Here is a 19,746-nt window from a genome sequence, read left to right as displayed (position 1 = left end):
AAGGAAGTCCTATTATTCATGACAATGTGGATGAACATGGAAGACAGTATTTAAGTGATGTAAGTTAGGCACAGGAAGGCAAATACCACATAATCTCACTCATATATAGACGCTAAAATAGTTGATCTCATAGAAAAAGAGTAGAAAGGCAGTTGCTAGGGGTTAGGGTGATTGAGGAGGGGAGTTGGGGATGTGTTGGTGGAAGGATACAAAATTTCAGTTAGGGAAGAGGAATAAGTTTAACACATCTATTGTGCAACAGTGTCATTGTAGTTAATATATTGTATTATTGAAAATTGCTGAGACTGGATGTTAAGTATTATCACCACAAAAATAACTCTGTGAGATAATGGATACGTCAGTTTGATTTAGTCATTCCACAATGTATGGATACTTTAAAACATCACATATTATACACGATAAATACATACAATTTTATCTGTTGGTGTTTTGTTGTTGTTGTTTGAGACGAAGTCTCGCTTTGTTGCCCAGGCTGGGGTGCAGTGGTGCGATCTCTTCTCACTGCAACCTCTGCCTCCCAGGTTCAAGGGATTCTCCTGCCTCTACCTCCCGAGTAGCTGGGATTACAGGCATGTGCCACTATGTCCGGCTAATTTTTGTACTTTTAGTAGAGACGGGGTTTCACCATGTTGGACGGACTGGTCTTGAATTCCTGACCTCAAGTGATCTGCCTGCCTCGGCCTCCCAAAGTGCTGGGATTATGGGTGTGTATCTGTTGATTTTTAAAAGACATTTTAAAAGAATAGAGTGGGAGGAATCAGCTTACTTAATATCAAGATTTACTATATGGCTGCAGTAATGAGAGCAGTGGTATTGGCAGAGGAATAAACAAATGAGATCAACAGGAGAAAATATTTGAAAATCACCTAACAAAGGACTAGTATCTCTATTAAGAACCCTCAAATATCAACAATTAAAAATCAAACATTCTAATTCGAAAATGAACAAAGGACACGAATGGATATTTTACCCAAGAGAATACATAGATGGCAAATAAGCACATAAAAATATGTTCAACACTACTGGCTATTAAGGAAATGCAAATTAAAACTGCAATAAGATATCATTACCTACCTATCAGAATAGCTTTCAAAAGGTCCCCAACATGAAATACTGGCAAGGATGCAGAGAAAGAGTGTTACTCATACATTGGTTCTGAGAATGTAAAATCATATAGCCATCCTGGAAAATAGGCAGTTTCTTTTAAAAAATAAGCATGCAACTACCATACAACTGAGCAATTGCACTCCTGGGCATTTTTCTCAGATAAATGAAGACTTAGGTTCACAATAAAACCTGTACATGAATGTTTATGCCAGTTTTACTCACAGTGGCCAAAAGGTGGAAACAATCCCAATGCACTTTAGTGGGAGAATCATTAAACAAATGGTGTTACATCCATACCAGGTAATGCTACACAGCAGTAAATGGAAATGAACCATTGATAGACACAACAATCTGGGTGAATCTCCAGAGAATTACAATGAAGTTATAAAAATCCAGTCTCTAAAGCTTACATACTGTATTTAACTTATGTAATATTCTTGAAATGACAGAAAATATAGAAAAGGAGAACAGTAGTTGCTAGGTGTTAAGGACGGGAGGAGAGGAGATGCAGCTATAAAAGGCTACTTGCAGAATTCTTGTGATGATAGAAATGTTGTGTACATTACCTGTATTAATATCAGTCTCCTAGCTGTATTCTTGTAGTAGAGTTTTGCAAGATGTTACCTTGGAGGGATTCATGGGGTCTCTTTTTATTATTTTCCAACAAATGTATGTGATTTACAATTATTATTATTATTATTTGAGATGGAGTCTCGCTCTGTTGTCCAGGCTTGAGTGCAGTGGCACAATCTCGGCTCACTGCAACCTCTGCCTCCTGGATTCAAGCAATTCTCCCACCTCAGCCTCCCAAGTAGCTGGGATTACAGGCGCATGCCACCATGCCCGGCTAATTTTTTGTATTTTTACTGGAGACTGGGTCTCACCATGTTGGCCAGGCTGGACTTGAACTCCTGACCTCAAGTGATCCACCTGCCTTGTCCTCCCAAAGTGCTGGGATTACAGGCATGAACCACCGTGCCCAGCCGATTTGCAATTATTTTAAATAGAAGATTTAATTTAATTAAAAAAAAAAACTAGAAATGCCAGGCAAAATAGGACATACATTTAAAGCAACAACAACAACAACAAAACTAAAGTTGAACCTACAAGAAATTAAGGGAAATCCATGGGGCCAACAGCAAAGGGTAAACTGAATGCCAAACTAGTAAGAGCATAACTGATTCTGTGCCTGCCCTGGTATATATCCCAGAGAAATGTGTAAATATGCCTAACATGGTGGTGTAAGATTGCTCATTGCAGAACTGTGGGTGCAGTTTAAAATTTGAAACCAACTTCCAAATGAAGATTTGGAACAATCTTCATCAACATTTAGGAAAATTGATCAATGAAGAATAAAGAGAATTGATAAATAAATTTTGGTATATTTATAAAATGGGATTCCTACAGATCTCTAAAAGTGAATGAATTAGAGTTACATCTGTTAACATGGATACCCTCAAAAACAGTTTTCAGAGAAAGAGAAAAACTGCAGAAGATTTTTTGTACAATATGATTCCATGTACTCAGTTACCTCTCCTATTTCTGATGTAGTATTTGCTTAACTTTTTCATTTCTTAGGACTAATATAGCATTCTTTAGTCTATTTCTACACAAACCTTAGCCTACATTCTGAAATTTGCTTTTAGGCCTGAGAATCTCCAAATTTGCCTGCTCCCTGAGCTCATCTAACTTAAACAGGTATCTGAGGGTAGAAAACATCCTAAATCAAATGTGTATATATGTATTTGCATATATGTGCATAAATTGAGAGAATAATAGTTTCTGTGGTATTTCAGAAGTAAGATAAGTGTATGTCATTGCATGTGCTCTCCCAGCTTGGTTCCTGGCATGGGGTCAGACCTGTGGCACACCCACTTTTTCCGTGTCTAAGAAACAGGGACAGGCCGGGAGCGGTGGCTCATGCCTGTAATCCCAGCACTTTGGGAGGCTGAGGCAGGCGGATCACGAGGTCAGGAGTTCGAGACCATCCTGACCAACATAGTGAAACCCCGTCTCTACTAAAAATACAAAAATTAGCCGGGCGTGGTAGTGCGCGCCTGTAATCTCAGCTACTCAGGAGGCTAAGGCAGGAGAATCACTTGAACCTGGGAGGTGGAGTTTGCAGTGAGCCAAGATTGCGCCATTGCACTCCAGCCTGGGCGACAGAGTGGGACTCTGTTTCAAAAAATAAATAAATAAAAACAAAAAAGAAACAGGGACAATAACACCACTTTTTGGCTGTAGTGAAATTAGATTAATTCAAAAGCATGGTAGCAGGTTCTTTAATAATTCACTCATTCCTGCTCCCCACATTTTAGGCAGCTGCAAATCTTGATCATTCCTGACCCATTCCCATATTAAGAACTTTCACTGTCGTTTTGGAAGTACTCTGAGATTTTTTAAGAAGGAAACCTACTTCCCTTGGAATGCTTATCAGGTCTCTTTATCCTTGAACTGCCTTAGAGACTATTAAGTCTTCATAAATATTGAATGCTTGTGGTCAGTCTTTCTTGGAAGAGGAATATGGAGGTGATTACATATAAAACCAAACTGAAAGCCATCCCAAAGCTTTAGAAAGCATTTTAGTGCCTTCCCTTTTCATCAGTGTGCTCCTTCAAATTCATGATTTAGGGTATTCATGATTTAGGAAAATAGCAAATGTAGCTATTTTCCTCATATATTTCTTGTGGATAAAGTTATTTCAGAATTTGATTACTTTAAATAATCAGTTCTTTTGCACTGCAAACCACAGGCCAGCCAGAATGTCTCTTTCTCTTGCAGAAGTGTGTAACTTGATATTCTAGTTAAGTGCCAATCATGGGAAACACAGGTTTAAGTTAACTACTATTTTAAAAATTAAAATATTTTTATTCTTCAAAACACATACTTCTCAGGCTTTATGACACCATTATTTGAGCCAATATACCATCAAATGAATATAATAAATTATAGTGCTATGAACTCCAGGGAAATTTTATTAATGTTTTTAATATATCCTCATGTGGAATCAACATGTTTTTTATATATTCATAAATTTATGACTTCAAAACTCTTCAATACAGGATGTTACGAATGTTGTAATGGATAGAAAATACATAATTGTGAAATGATGTTCTTGAATTTTCAAACACTCCTGATAATCATTAGCTCTTGCATATACTAATTACAATGAAATTAAAAACTTTGAAGTAATATTTCTGCAACTTAGTTGCTTTGGCCCAAAGGAATTATTCCAGAATAAGCTGGCAGGTTCCTGCTTGGGGAATTAGGATTCCAATGTCCTTAACTTTAAAATAACTTGCATTTCATTTAATGCCTGTTTCATAAAGTAGTCATTCATTTTCATACTAAATTGTAACCGAAGCAAGCCACATCAATAGAGGCCAGTCACTGGGTTTACTGTGTATTAGGTTGGACAAAGTAAAATAGAATGTTAAAAATGGTCACCAGGTGGTTGGGTTTAAAAATAAAAACCTTGCTACTGACTTACAAAGGAAACTGAGAAGTAATCTCCCTGAATCTTTACATCCATATCCTGGTACATAGTAGGTTCACCATAAGACATTGTTGAAGGAAGAATGAGTCCAAAATGGTGCATTATGTTTTGAAAATTCGTGACATAAAATGCTCTGTTTTTCATATCACCATGCTGCAATTGTAGTGGGATTTGTAGTAGAGTTGTACATGCTTTTCAGGTTTATATTTTCCGGCTCAACACTCAAGATGCAAATTAGTGACTCCTGGAAACTCAGCTTACAATTAGGACACAGCAGGTGGCAATGGAGTGTAGACCATTGCCATACACATGGTCTACACTGAAGGCCTGAGACACAGCCATAAGACACCTTTCATATATTCTTTCCTTACTTTTTAGTTTTAAGTTTGTTTTTACAAGAACAGTTTTTAATATAAATAGCTAAAATTAAGCAGCTACTAAAAATGCATCTGAAAAATTATTTCTGAAAATGTTTAAAGAAAATGCCATTTTTATTGTTTCAACAATTTTTGTATTCCAGTATTCCCGTCAATTCAAATATATATTTTTTAACCTGTGACTCTCTAATTTGCTTGTTCCCTTGAAATTAGCATCAAAAGCTTTTTATAGCTGCAAGTCAGCATGGTACAAAAAGCTTTTTGGTTATCACTTCCCTAACCTGTTAGCAACTTCCCTCAACTGGGGCTTTTCCAAAATAAGAGAGTAATTTCAATTACTTCTTCACTTTTCCTATTATTTATTTTCTTCTTTTGTTCATACATAAAAAGCAAAATGAAGTAGGCCATGTAAGCGAATGACCTTTTCCATAGGCATAGCTGTTGTTTCCCAGTAGAATGGAGTCATTTCTCCTTGACCAAGAGAAAGACTTCTCCACACCAATATATTTTTTTCTACCAGCCTCCCAGTTTGATGTTGCTTGAATGTTTAAAATTTGATGTACTCTTAGCAAGATTTTAATACATTTAAGAATCAAATACCTATAACAAAATTTTAAAAACAGAAATATGCATTGTTACAAAATATTAAGACACAGCCAACCCATTGTGATAATCTGGGAAGATGTTCTGAACCACAAATCAAGAAAGCGCATCTACCTAAATACGATTTAACTACAAATTAGGTAACGTTTTTGGAGGCAGCTATAATGCTGTTCTTTTCACTCCAAAATGTCCCTCTCCCAAAGCCTTCTAAATCTAATTAGGGATTGAACCACCTCAAAAACACAAGATGTGAGGAGATAAGGGGTACAAGTTGCAGCTGGAACAGAAAGTTTCAGGTGAAGATGGTATGAAATGGAAATGGAGGAGGGAGAGTTTGAGAAAAACTGCAAAGGAAAAAGAGTGGAAGTTAATATTAAAAATGTACCGGACACAATAAAATACAGAATAAGCACTACAGAAAATTAAAATCAGTAGTGTGGAGGAATATCTGTAGAAGATTTCTTATAAGCACAAGAAAATGTCAACGAAATGAGATATATATATTTATAAGAGGAAGTCATAGATGGACCAATGAAGAAATAATAGATGCAGAGAGAGGGAGCTCCAGCATCAGAATTACAGGCATTTATGGAACAAGAGCAGTAATCAAAATCATAATCTGAGAATAATCAGCAGCATTGTAAATAAAGACCTTGAGTATTCCATTCAAAAAGGCTCACCATTTTCGGTAAAGACTGATGAAACACATGACTGGATACATCCTGATTATAACTTAACTTTTATATCAAATACTAACACAACAAAACCAAAGTACTATAAGCTTTCAGGCAGAAACATAAAACATACAAGCAAAGGAATAATCAGATTTCTCCTCTGCAGGTCTCAATGTCAAGGGTCAATGAAGTGTGTTTACAGCTTTGAGGAAAAAGAAGTAGTACCATATCATGCAGCATTGCCTTTCCTGTATGAAATGCAAAGATTGAATCATATGCCAGCCATGCATCCAACTAATTAAATAATACTTAGCCAGACAAGAGTTAAAAACTCATACATGAAAAATTGATATTATGAAAGGACTGGGATTTGTTTTAAAATACTTCTAAATATGTATTGTATGTGTGGACAAAAATGAAAACCTAAAGATGTTTAGCAAATAATTTTTATATCATATAAAAAAGAGCAGACTCAGAAATCCCACTTCTAGGTATTTACCCAAGAGAAATGAAAAACTTTGTTAACATAAATCCTGCATGTGAATGTTTATAGCATTTTTTCATACTTACCCAAAACTAAAAGCAACTCAAATATCTAGCTGGTGAATGAATAAACAAACAGTTGTACGTATGTGCAATAGAATGCCAGTCAGCAATTAAAAAGGTGCAAACTATAGATACCTGCAACCACAAGAATGATTTTCAAATATATTATGCTAAAAAGAGTCAGTCTCAAAAAGCTACATATGGTGTGATCCCATTTATGTAACATTTTGGAAATGGCAAATTGTAGGGACAAAACCAACCAGTGGTTGCCAGGAGCTGAGGGTGGGGGAAGAGGCTGACTATACAGGGGCAACCTGAGAGCATTTTTGGGGTGATGGAATTGTTCCAAATATTGGTTGTGGTAGTGGTTACACAACTGTATGGGTTTGTCAAAACTTAAAATTGTATACATCCCAAATAGAATTTTAATATATGTGAGTTTTTAAGTAGGGAAAAAGAGAAGCAGTGTAATCACGAAAGGTAATATCGACGTAGCAATGTGAACATACTTAAACACTGAACCACACACTTCAAAGTGGTTAGGATGGTAAATTTTATGTTGTGTGTATTTTGTCACAATTTTTAAAATTTTAAATTTAAAGCTACCAAAATAATGTTTGTATAATGGACTATGACGTAATCATTAAAGTAATTTTTCCAAAGAATTATCAGTGAAATGAGAAAATGCTTATAATATTAGATTAAAACAAATACTAGGGTGAATTAACAGTATGATTTTCAATCCTGTAAATGGCAGAAACAATGGAGGATTAAATGACAAAAGGATAAAGTTCTTGGTGACAGGATTTTGAGTGTCTACCTCTATACTTCTTGGCACATTACTGGTTTGCACTTATTCCTTTTGTAATCAAGAAAAATGGAAGCATCAGAAAGCATATGCAATGAGTGTTACATTGCTGACTCTATCAATCATTTCATATAGGCTGATATTTAAATCATACTGGCAAAAAAAATGACCTCCTATCCACTTTAAAATTATTTGTTCCCATAGAAATAAATATTTTAATAACAATTGTAATAGTATCTATTGACTTTTAATTCAAAATGATTAAGCCTGTGTTTAGCTCTCCTGGCTCCAAATTTGCCGTTGAATTCACCAGGAAATCATAAAGGGAAAAAATATGTAACTCCATTGAAAAACTGGGAAAAGTGCCATGAAGAGATCAGATATTTTTAAGGAGTTTATGTAAAATATAGACAGACAAGCACTGGACTGAGGAAAGTACCCGTTGGATGGAATTCCAGTCTCCCAAAGGAAAACTCTGCCTGGAAAATGAGTGGCAGGGTCCCAGAGCTAGTGGCTGTTGGGGAAGATAGGTTATGTGGTGGTCATCCCTGGAAAATTCTCAAACTTACCAGTATTAGCATCCCAAGAATGCTGTTCCAGTATGACTTTGTAGAATCCCATTTGGTAAGGTCAATGGTTGAAATAAAATAGGCCGGCTGCAGTAGCTCACGCCTGAAATCCCAGCACTTTGGGAGGCCGGGGCGGGTGGATTGCTTGAGGCCAGGAGTTCGAAACCAGCCTAGCCAACATGATGTAACCCCATCTCTACTAAAAATACAAAAATTAGCTGGGCGTGGGGGTGTGCGCCTGCAATCCCAGCTACTCTGGAGGCTGAAGCTGGAGAATTGCTTGAACCTGGGAGACGGAGGTTGCAGTGAGCCGAGATCAAGCCATTGCACTCCAGCCTGGGTGACAGAGTGAGACTGTGTCTCAAAAAAAAAGGAAGCGTTACTTCAAGCAAATTTCTAACAGAGACTGTTGTACTAATTAAAGGAAGACAGCGAGTGCCCTGCTAACTTGAGTTGCTTCAGTAACGGAAGAGAAATGTCCTAGTGGAGACATGCTACACAAATGCTCCTACATGTACCTTTTCCCCTTTTCATTATAGAAAAGAATACATGTATTCACACATGAGACACACACGTATTGTACATTAATTATAGTGGTTATATGGACCCTTGGGTAAGAATTGCATGTGAGTACTACTATTAACTAAAGAATTCATTCTTATTTAATATGACACTTCCACAAGACTTTTTGGCCCCCGATCCTTGAAAATTAGTTTCTTAGAATTAAACTTTGAATCTTTGGGGTAATGTGCACTAGTAAAAGTTTTACAGGGAACCAATGCCTTGTATTTGCTTTTTTTTTTTTAATGCTTGCCTCTTCTATGAAATCATTATTTCTTCTTTCTTTTTTCCTTTAGGAATTGTGAAGGGCAGAACATTCGGTACAAGACATGCAGCAATCATGTAAGTCCTAAAATAAAATTATTTTATCCAATACAATATGTTCTTAAGTTACAATATTCCAATGTGTACTCTAAAACTAATGGTCTCTTAATACCCTTTGTGGAAAACTTAAGTATTTCTTTAATTGACAACAGATTTTGTATATCAAATATCTTCCATTTATACTACCTTTTTAGGCCATATCACATTCATGATCTAATTTGGTAAGTGTTTAATAATTTCTGAAGTCATAGAAACAATATAATATCAGCAAGCTCCTTCAAAGTTCAGAATGCTTTTATGTTCATTATGTTACCTGACTTTCACCCTGTCTCTGGGCAGCTGAGGTGCAGCTATTTCTCTGTTGCGAGTGAGAGGACTGAGGCTGAGCGAGGTAAAATTATTTTTCGAAGGTCACATAGGAAGAGTAGACTTACTTGAACTGGTCTGTTGTTATTTCTACCTCAGTGTCATGGAATACTATAGGTGACCCATCAGCAAATCACACAGAAATATACAAAACCCTACTCTTATTTTACATCAGTCAACACTAAAAATAAAAATTCAAATATCTTGCTTTAGAAATTTGAAAATAAGGCCAGGCGCATTGGCTCATGCCTGTAATCCTAGCACTTTGGGAGGCTGAGGCAGGCGGATCACTTTAGGGTAAAAGTTCAAGACCAACCTGGCCAATGTAGTGAAACCCCATCTCTACGAAAAATACAAACTTAGCTGGGCTTGGTGATGCATATCTGTAGTCCCAGCTACTTTGGAGGCTGAGGCAGGAGAACTACTTGAGTCGGAGGTTGCAATGAGCCAGGATCGCGCCACTGCACTCCAGCCTGGGTGACAGAGTGAGACTCTGTCTCAAAAAAAAAAAAAAAATGATAATAAAAAATAGACACTAGAAAGAATCCATTCTATTTTCCATTCAAAACATTTCCTAGTTATCAGTAAGAAGCTAACTAGAGGTACTTGGCACTTGCCTCCTCATACACAAAAAGATCAAAACAACAAATAAACAACTACAATTAGACTAGAGTGTCTGAGGGAGAGCACTGGAGTACAGTAAGGGAATAGCAGAATGCCTGTGGCACACAGTAACTCAAGATGGCAGCATAGGGAGGAGGGCGAAGTACTCTGCTTCTACTACTCCATCTCCCCTGTCGGGTAAGCAGGGAGCCCCCAGTAGCCCCTATTACCACTGCAGACACATGTAGTCCTTGCTACAGGAGAATGCGGCAGTCCTCACAGGCCCTGAGCCCAGTTTCAGGGAGCTGCCTGGAGTTCCCGCAGCTGCATTGCTTCATAGTAGGAGCTCACATTGTGCACTGCCCACCTGCCATGACCCAGGCTGTTATGGCACAGTGCCACCCTAAAACTGGAGCCACTGCTAGAGTGTGCTCTACTCTGGGGAACAGTAACCACTGATCTTTCCATCCCTGAGGCTCCACTATCATTCTTACATGCTCACACAGATGACTGCAGCACCACAACCCCAGCTATTTAGAACCTAGGCCCAGTGAAATGGTGGTGACTCTTGCATCCAAGTCCACATGGCACCCTTCCCTGCAAAGAACAGGTGATCCTGCACAGTTGTGCATGTACCTCCAGCTTGAGAACCAGCCTGGTGACCCTTTCTCTGGCAAAGCTGCACCACTACTGCTCTAAACTCCTGCAGCCTAGGCCATTGAGGCATTCACAGATATTACTACATGGATTACAGCTGATGAAACTGTATGGAGACCCAACTACTGTGTCCACCCAGAACCAATGTGAATTCACACTCCTCAGCTGACACCCTAGGACACATCTGTAGGAAAAAGTCTTTCCTTATAAAAGCTACTCTGTAAAATTAGAAGCAAAAACAGATTCAGTAGATGCATGGATATCAAAGTAGATACACAAGGCTGGGTGTGGTGGCTCACGCCTGTAATCCCAGCACTTTGAGAGGCGGGGGCAGGCAGGTAACTTGAAGTCAGGAGTTTAAGACAAGCCTGGCCAACATGGTGAAACCCTGTCTCTATGAAAAATACAAAAATCAGCCAGGTGTGGTGGCACACACCTGTAATCCCAGCTACTTGGGAGGTGAGGCAGGAGAATTGCTTGAACCTGAGAAGTGGAGGTTGCAGTGAGCTGAGATCACACCACTGCACTCCAGCCTGGGTGACAGAACCAGATTCCATCTCAAACAAACAAGCAAAAAACAAAGCAAAGTAGATACACTAGAAACTTGAGAAAGCAAAGAAACATGACACCTTCAAAGGAATACAATTCTCCAGTAACCCCAAAGAAAAGGAAACTTACAAAATGCCTGAAAAAGAATTCAAAGTAGTGATCTTAGGGAAACTTGCGAGATACAGAAGAACACAGATAAAAAATTTAATGAAATCATTTGAATTTACAATAGCTATATTTACAATAGCTACAAAAAAGTAAGATACTCAGGAATAAATTTAACCAAGAAAGTAAAAGATCTTTACATTAAAAATTATAAAACATTAATGGCCGGGCATGGTGGCTCACGCCTATAATCCCAGCACTTTGGGAGGCTGAGGCAGGTGGATCACAAGGTCAGGAATTCAAGACCAGCCTGGCCAACATACTGAAACCCCATATCTACTAAAAATACAAAAAATTAGCTGGGTGTGGTGGCAGGCAATTGTAATCCCAGCTACTTGGGAGGCTGAGGCAGGAGAATCACTCGAACCCAGGAGGTGGGGGTTGCAGTGAGCTGAGATTGCGCCATTGCACTCCAGCCTGGGCGACAGTGCGAGACTCTGTCTCAATAAATAAATAAATTAATTAATTAAATAAAACAGTAATGAAATAAAGAGGGTGCAAAAAGAGGTTTTCATGGATTGGAAAAATTCATATTGTTAAAACGTCCTTACTATCCAAAGTGATACACAGATTTAATACAATCCCTGTTAAAATTCCAGTGACATTCTTCACAGAAAAAAAGAAACCCTAAAACTTGTATAGAATCACAAAAAGACTCTGAACACCCAAAGCAATCTTGATTAAAAACAAACAGACACACAAAAAACAAAACTGGAGGCATCACATTACCTGACTTCAAAATATACCACAAAGTGATAGTAACTAAAACAGCACGACATTGGTGTAAAAATACACGTAGATCAATGGCACAGATTAGAGAGTCCAGAAATAAGTCCACATACCTACAGCCAACTGATTTTCAACAAGGGTGCCAAGAATACACACTGAGGAAGGGACAGTGTCTTCAATAAATGATGCTGGGAAAATTGGATGTCTATATGCAGAAGAATAAAGCTGGACCCCTATCTCTCACCGTGTACAAAATCCAACTAAAAATAAAGACTTAAATGTAAGACTTGAAAATATGAAACTGATAGAAGAAAACAGAGAAAATACTTCATGACGTTGGACTGGGTAAGGATTTTTAAAATATGACCTCAAAAGCACAGACAATAAAAGCAAAAATAGACAAATGGGATTATATTAAACTAAAAAGCTTATGTACATCAAAGGGAACAATCAAGAGTAAAGAGACAACCTGTAGAATGGGAGAAAATATTTGCAAACTAGACAGCTGGACAAGGAAATAATATTTAGAATATATAAGGAATTCAAACAACTCAATAGCAAAAAAACCCAAAACAAGTAATTTGATTTAAAAATGGGCAAAAGGCCTTAATGGACATTTCTCAATAGAAGACATAAATACCAACCCAGGTGTATGAAAAAATGCTTAACATCACTAATCATCAGAGAAATACAAATCAAAACCACTATATCACCTCATTCCACTTAAAATGATTATTATCACAAAGACAAAAGACAAGTGTTTCTGAGGATGTGGAGAAAAGGGAACCCTTATATGCTATTAGTGAGAATGTAAATTAGTTCAGTGTTTGTGGAAAATAGTATGGAGTTCCTCAAAATTTTAAAAATAGAACTACCATATGATCCAGCAATCCCATTACTGATTATATATTCAGAGGAAATGAAATCAGTATATCACAGAGACATCCTCACTCACGTGTTTATTGTAGCACTATTCACAATAGCCAAGGTATGGAATCAACTTAAGTGTCCAACAATGAATGAATGGATAAAGAAAATGTGGTATATATACGCAGTGAAATACTATGCAGCCATAAAAAGAAGGAAATGCTGTTATTTGTGACATGGATGAATCTAGAGGATATTATGTTAAGTGAAATAATCCAGGCACAGAAAGACAAATATCACATAATCTCATTCATATATGGAATCCAAAAAAAAAACTTGATATCATAAAGGTGGGCAATAGAACAGTGGTTACCAGAGACTGGGGAGGGCAGGGGGCAGGTGGAGATTGGGAGAGGTTAGTCAAGAAAGTTACAACTAGCAAGGAAGGATGATTTTTGGTGTCCTATTGCACAGTAGAGTAACTATAGTAAACAGCGAGACATTGTATATCTCAATTTAGCCAGAAGAGAGGATCTCGAATGTTCCCACCACAAAGAAATGATAAATTTTTGAGGTGGTGAACATGCTAATTACCCTAATTTGTTCATTATGTAATGTATACATGTATTGAAACATCACATTGTTCCCCATAAATATGTGCAATTTGTGGAGCCCTAAGGAGTTGAAAGAAAACTGAAAAAATGGGCTTAGCTGGCAGAAACAGAAATAGGGGGTAGAGAGGAACAAATGTTCTGAGAAGTAGGGTCAACTGCAAATGGCTCACTAGCACACAGGCATCCTGTTACAAGCATCCAAATCACAGCCCACCTGCACCACGCATCCTGTCGGCAAATATTAAGCCCAAGTAGCACGACCTAAAAAACTCCCCTCCAATCCCTGCCTCTTTGCAGACAGCAGACAGCCTTCCCTCTGCTGTATTGCCCATTGCTTGCTGGCAGTGTATCTCCCCTTTTCTTTAAATAAATCTGCCTTTCCAGACTCATTACTATCTTGGTAAATTCCTTTACTGACTATGTGTCGGCCCCAGGCAATCACTAACCATGACATTTTATGTGTTTATTAAAACTTTTAAAAACATTTCCCTCATTGGTGGTGTAGACCCAAATCGAAATGACAGGAATTAAAAGGAAATTCTGAAAATCTGGAGATCTCATTTCAAATGAGATTGATTTATTTTTATCCAATTTTCTCAATTGGCTGTAACTAATTTATTTTAAAAGATCAATTACTGGGGCTTTGTCTGTCTTTCTCCCTTCTCTGTCCCAAGCCAGTGTGAGACATCAGTCCTGGGTAAGGGTTTCTAATCTATGGACCAAGCTTTTTCTTGGTGGGTAGGCCCCCAAGTTCTATGGGAGTAGAAAGCCAGCAGTCTTTAGCAACAGCTTTTGACTGAGAGCTCAAGCCATATTTGCAGTCCATTTCTACCAACGATGAAGCTGACATTTCTATCTGTGTCTCTCCACTAGTTCCAAACTTGAATGGGAAAAAATGGGTGCTTATTTACTGGGGCACTCAAACTCAAATATCACTTAGCCAGAAGTACCAGATTTTTATCAACCGAGTCCTCGGAGGGATTTTGGAGCACTACACAAATGTTTCACATCTCTGGTGATTTGAATTGAATCACACTTGATGTTGAGTGACACATCTGCTTGTGAATGCGAATTAACTGAGCTGAAAGTCCAGATGGGGCATGTAGGAGGGAGAGAGAGACCTGAACACAAAGGCAAGCATGTCAGTGCCAACGTAGTCTAGCCTTCCTTTTAAACAAGCATGTGGGTGCATTAGCAACCTCAGAGTTTTATCCATGAGGCTTTTAGATCTACCACCTTTTTCGTGGGTGCATTAGTTGTTTTTATTGCTGCAGTAACATGTTACTATAAATATAGTGGCTTGAAACAAGACAAATGTATAATCTTATGGTTCTGAAGGCCCGAAGTCTGACACAGGTCTTACTGGGCTAAAATTAACATATAGGCAGGGCTACATCATTCTGGAGGCCTAGGGAAAAATTAATTTCCTTTTTTTCCCGGCTTCTAGAGGCCACCCATATTCCTTGGCTTGTGATTCCTTCTTCAGTCTTCAAAGCCAGCAACGTTGCATCTGTTTGATCATTTTTCTTTTTCTTTTGAGACTGAGTCTCACTCTATCACCCAGGCTGGAGTGCAGTGGCATGATCTCGGCTCACTGCAACCTCTGCCTCCCAGGTTCAAGCGACTCTCCTGCCTCAGCCTCCTGAGCAGCTGGGATTACAGATGCTAACCAGAATGCCCAGCTAATTTTTGTATTTTTAATAGAAACAGGGTTTCACCATATTGGCCAGGCTGGTCTCGAACTCCTGACCTCAAGTGATCCGCCTGCTTCGGCCTCCCAAAGTGCTGGGATTACAGGCATGAGCCACTGCACCCAGCCTGAACATTTTTCTGTAGTCATATCTTCCTGTGACCAGAGCTGGGCATTGTTCTTCCACCTAGATAATCCTAGATAATTTCTCTGTCTCAAGGTCTCTAACTTTAGTTATGTGTGCAAAAATCCTTTTGCCATGTAAGGTAACATAGTCGCAGGTTCCAGGGGTTAGGTCCTGGACATCTTGTGGGCCAAGGTGGTGCATTATTTTGCCCAACACAGTGGGATAGATAGCTAAAGTTTTCTTTGGTCTGACAATTTCCTTGTAGTCATTCAAGAACAAATTTCAAAACAGTATGATTTCCAGCAATAAGTTGTGAAACTATTTAAAATGATTTATTTTAAACCCCAGATCACGGTGTTACATTTTAGGATCTCATTCTAGAGTTTCTCTGTGTGTGTATCACTCTGCTCTAGCTAATTCCAAAAAGGAATCTATTATCAACACAAGTGTTAAGAGTATTGTGCCACATAGTACAGACATAAAATGTAATCTGCTAAAATTATGCACATTAGGTGAAAGGGTTAGGACTTTAGTGTACTTGAGTGAAGATATGATGCCCCTGAAGCTCTCTGGGCCTTGGGGGTTACCTGTGGTCTCTAATTTATGGTCCCTCTGGGAGAATGTGGCAGAAATCTTTCTAGGCTGGTAAGAAATAGATGCTTGGGGTAGGGTAGGAAGGAGGTGGAGAAGCAAGTGCTGCCCTTTTTAGTTCTCAGAGTTGGAATCCTTAGAGAGTCCTAAGAGAGGTTTCATAAGAATGTAGCATCAGTTGCTATGCTTGTCATTGCAAACTCAGAAATTCCAACAAAATTCCTTATTTGGGAAATAAGGGAAGGTTGTGACAGTGGAAGTGTCCAGAGTATCCCTTTGTCTCCACGTGCCACAGTATCTGCAGCTGTGCATGCCTAAGCTGTGTTGCAAACCAGAGGTGCATAAGTGAAGCCTCAGCTTCAGCACTGATAATCTGTAAGAGTCCATTCCTACACAGGAGAGATCATGCAAGTATATTTCTGAAAATACTATAGAAACATTGCAAACACGTTGAGTGCCATAAGTGGATGTAACCACAATGAGCTTGGAGTATGAATATGGTTACATCTTTTTTTTCCATGTAATTAATTGAACTCCTTCCTGCTTTATTAATTGGGGGCTCAAAATATCCACCTCACCATAGCAGGAGTGGGGACCAGTCTGCAACCCACCCCACCTCAAGTGGAGAGAGGACCAAGTTCTGATGAGCATCCCCCTGCTGTTACTTCTCCCTGCCTTCTCACTGCCATTCAATGCCTTACTGAAGACTGGCCACGCTAGTTCAGTGGTTAGTGGAGTTCATTTTACCTGGAAGTGGGGATGGTCATTCACTCTTCTGAAGGAAGTTGCCTTTAGTGATTCTAAGATGAGGAGTTCTTTTGAGGGAGACTTGCCCCCTGATTCAAACATGCCTACACCTATATTTCCAGGACCATAAAAGCCCTGTATTGAGGGACAGCAGGGTCTTTCAGTCCCATCCAAGAGATGTCATCATCAATGGCCAAACTCAGTCTCTATCAGAGTAGTCTGCTGTATGGAGAAGGAGGTGTTTCTGTCAGTGAGCCTTGGAGATCTAACACTGGATCATATTCCAGAGATTGCTAAAAGTTCTATTTCTCCATGGGAATGTCTGAAGACTCAGGCTCTCAGCCTTAAGACCATGGGCTATTGTCTATATGTGTTGACTTCCTCACACTTAACCGAAATAATAATAATAGCTCATACTTATTAAGTACTTCCTGAATGCTAGGCATTATTCTAAGTGCCATTTCATGAATAAATTAATGTAATCCTCACACTAACCCTGAGAAGTATGTACTATTTTTATTTCCACATTTACAAAGGAGATTAAGTAACCTGCCCAAGGTCACAGAACCGAATTTAACCTCAGACAGTCAGGTTTCGGTGAGTGCACTCCTAACCACTCTACTACACTATACAAGAGTATGGAAAGGCTGTAAGCTTTGTCAGATAATAAAATGATGCTGCAGACAGCAGTAGCTAAAGCATGGTAGCTTTTGGCAACACATAAGCACAAGAATTGCTGTGGTATTGGAGGGACATTATACTTCCAGATACCATTGTAGAAAATCTAACTCTGGAACTGTAGGGCAGACCTTCTAAATAATCTTAGTTGGCAAGGGTCAGAGATCAGGGAAGAGCAGGGAATTAATTGAAAGAAACACAACTGAAGGGAGTCAGAGAAAGGAAATCCTCCATGGCTATTGGTTTTCTACTACTCCAGCAGCCTGGGTTGGATCCCTAGCATAGGAGAGGATCCGGCTTAACGAGGACAGACCCTGACAGTTGCATTTCAGAATTCTGCCCACCTCAGCAGAAGACACTAAAGAAAAAAAATTCAGGCACCCAAGAAAAGATAAAATGTTCTTTTGTTATGAAGCCTAGTTGTAACAGGGACATGCATTCACAGCACATAGATGAAGATGAAGAAATTCCACCCCTGGTGTGCAGGAGATCATGCCTCAAATGGCAGGAGTGGAAGGCATATCCAGGTCATGAGGACCACACCACCCTCCCTGAGAATTCAGACTTTGGTTCAGTGGCTCTCCTTCGGTTCATTCTGTCAGGGGAGATGGAGATTTGGGCTTTGGGCCTGAAAGATTATGGAACAGAACATGCCTGGGTACGTACGTGCCATGGCTCCTGGGTGACTGCTGTCTTCACACATAACCCACTGATCAGCACTTAGCATATATCCTTATAACCAGAGACTGGCCCCTGAGTCCTAGATAAAGAATTATCCTTATCAGGGGTATTTTGGAGCAAATGGAGAATTTCTAAGAGAAGTCATGCATCTCAGCAGGGAGGTCTGATACCTGAATTCACTGATGAGTCATGTTTTCATAGCAGGATTTATGGGATGAAAGGCAATGATGGAAGAGGCAAAGGGAAAATAATTTTAAGATAAGTATATCATCATTTGGTAAGGATGTTTTTGTAGCATGAACACATTTTTCTATGAGCACAGAGGGAGGCCTGGTGTACTTGCAGACGGGGCTTCCAGGGCTCCTTCTTGACTTTACAGAAGGGACATTTGATGTGACCCTTGAAGGATCCCTCATACCATGGATCCTATGAATGGCTGGAATCTGACAATTTTCCATTCAGTATTTCTCTTGAAGGTGTTCTTTTTTTTTTCCTTGTCATTACTCCTACTCTGGGCAAGAGTCACCCCCTCTCATGTCTGTCTCCAGAGCTTCAGGCCATCTTGCGATTCTACTGTTCCTAAAATGCCATCTTTTATATTTTAGTCCCCTCTGTGGATCCTTATTGCTTTTAAATCTCCTCACATGCATTCAAGGACCTTCTTATCTTCAGGTAAGATTTATCTCTTATTTAAACTCCCCACTTTCACCCTTTCTGGACAAGGCTGCACACTGCTCCTTATAGATAACGAATTTATTTCTGCTGTTTCTCTTTTGTTATGTCGTTTCCCGAATCTTGTCCTGTTTACATCACACCATCCTTTAAATCCATCTGAGATTTCACCTTTCCACAATTCCTTATTTGCCAACTCTAGCTTACAGTGGCCACCAACAATTTATTTTTATGCTAGAAATGTTGTCATTTGTTATATAAAAGAATCACAAAATTTAGCTCATAGTACAACTTGGATATGAAGTTAAAATAAAATTTTAAAATTTGCTTGTAGCAACAATATTATTTCTCCTGAGTCCCTACTTGCTGGTTATTGGGAGAGGGGATTGGGAGGGGGATTGCCTAAATGTCCGATCCACATGAAAGCTTGGTCCAGTTCTACTATATAAATAATCTCAGGTAATGGCCTGTCTGTCCTGCATAAAAATACTCAGTTTATTAGATAATCTTTCATTCCTGGCTTCTATACAGAAGTTGCCCCCAGGTTTTACAAATCCCCATGGTTTTAGGAGGGGAAGGAGACCTTGTTTTCAAGATGGTTTGGGAAATGGGTGCCTTTTGTCATTTGTTGGCTGTGGCAGCCACCTCCTCTTCCTTTCTCTTCCCTTCTCCTCCTCTCCATCCTCCTCTTCTCTCTTCCTCCTATCCTTCTTCTCCTCTTTCTTCTTTTCTGAGCTTCCCAGACTGGCTACCTGCACTGACTGACACTTCCTTTTTATTACTTCTATCAGGTTAGAGTCAAGTCTTACTGATATGGAATCTATTCTTATTAACTTCATCTAATCAGTTGTACAATTTAACTCTTGGATAACAATTCTATGTCCTTCATTGCATTCCTACTTTAAGTCTACAAATACCAGTGAT

The 19,746-nt window shown here is 38.9% G+C and overlaps 1 protein-coding gene across 1 annotated transcript in view; it reads left to right on the top strand.

Moving 5' to 3' along the window:
* The window catches only part of LOC103889494 (uncharacterized), a 147,075-nt gene that overhangs the window by 30,851 nt on the left and 96,478 nt on the right, over positions 1–19,746 (top strand). Inside the window, 1 exon segment of the mRNA XM_063716105.1 lies at positions 9,059–9,104. Within this exon segment, the coding sequence (XP_063572175.1) occupies positions 9,059–9,104 (46 nt within the window).

Source organism: Pongo abelii, chromosome 16 (assembly GCF_028885655.2).
Source record: "Pongo abelii isolate AG06213 chromosome 16, NHGRI_mPonAbe1-v2.0_pri, whole genome shotgun sequence".
NCBI classification, from domain to species: domain Eukaryota; kingdom Metazoa; phylum Chordata; class Mammalia; order Primates; family Hominidae; genus Pongo; species Pongo abelii.
The sequence above is the reverse complement of the archived record's forward strand: the minus strand, read 5'-3'. Positions and strand labels throughout refer to the sequence as shown.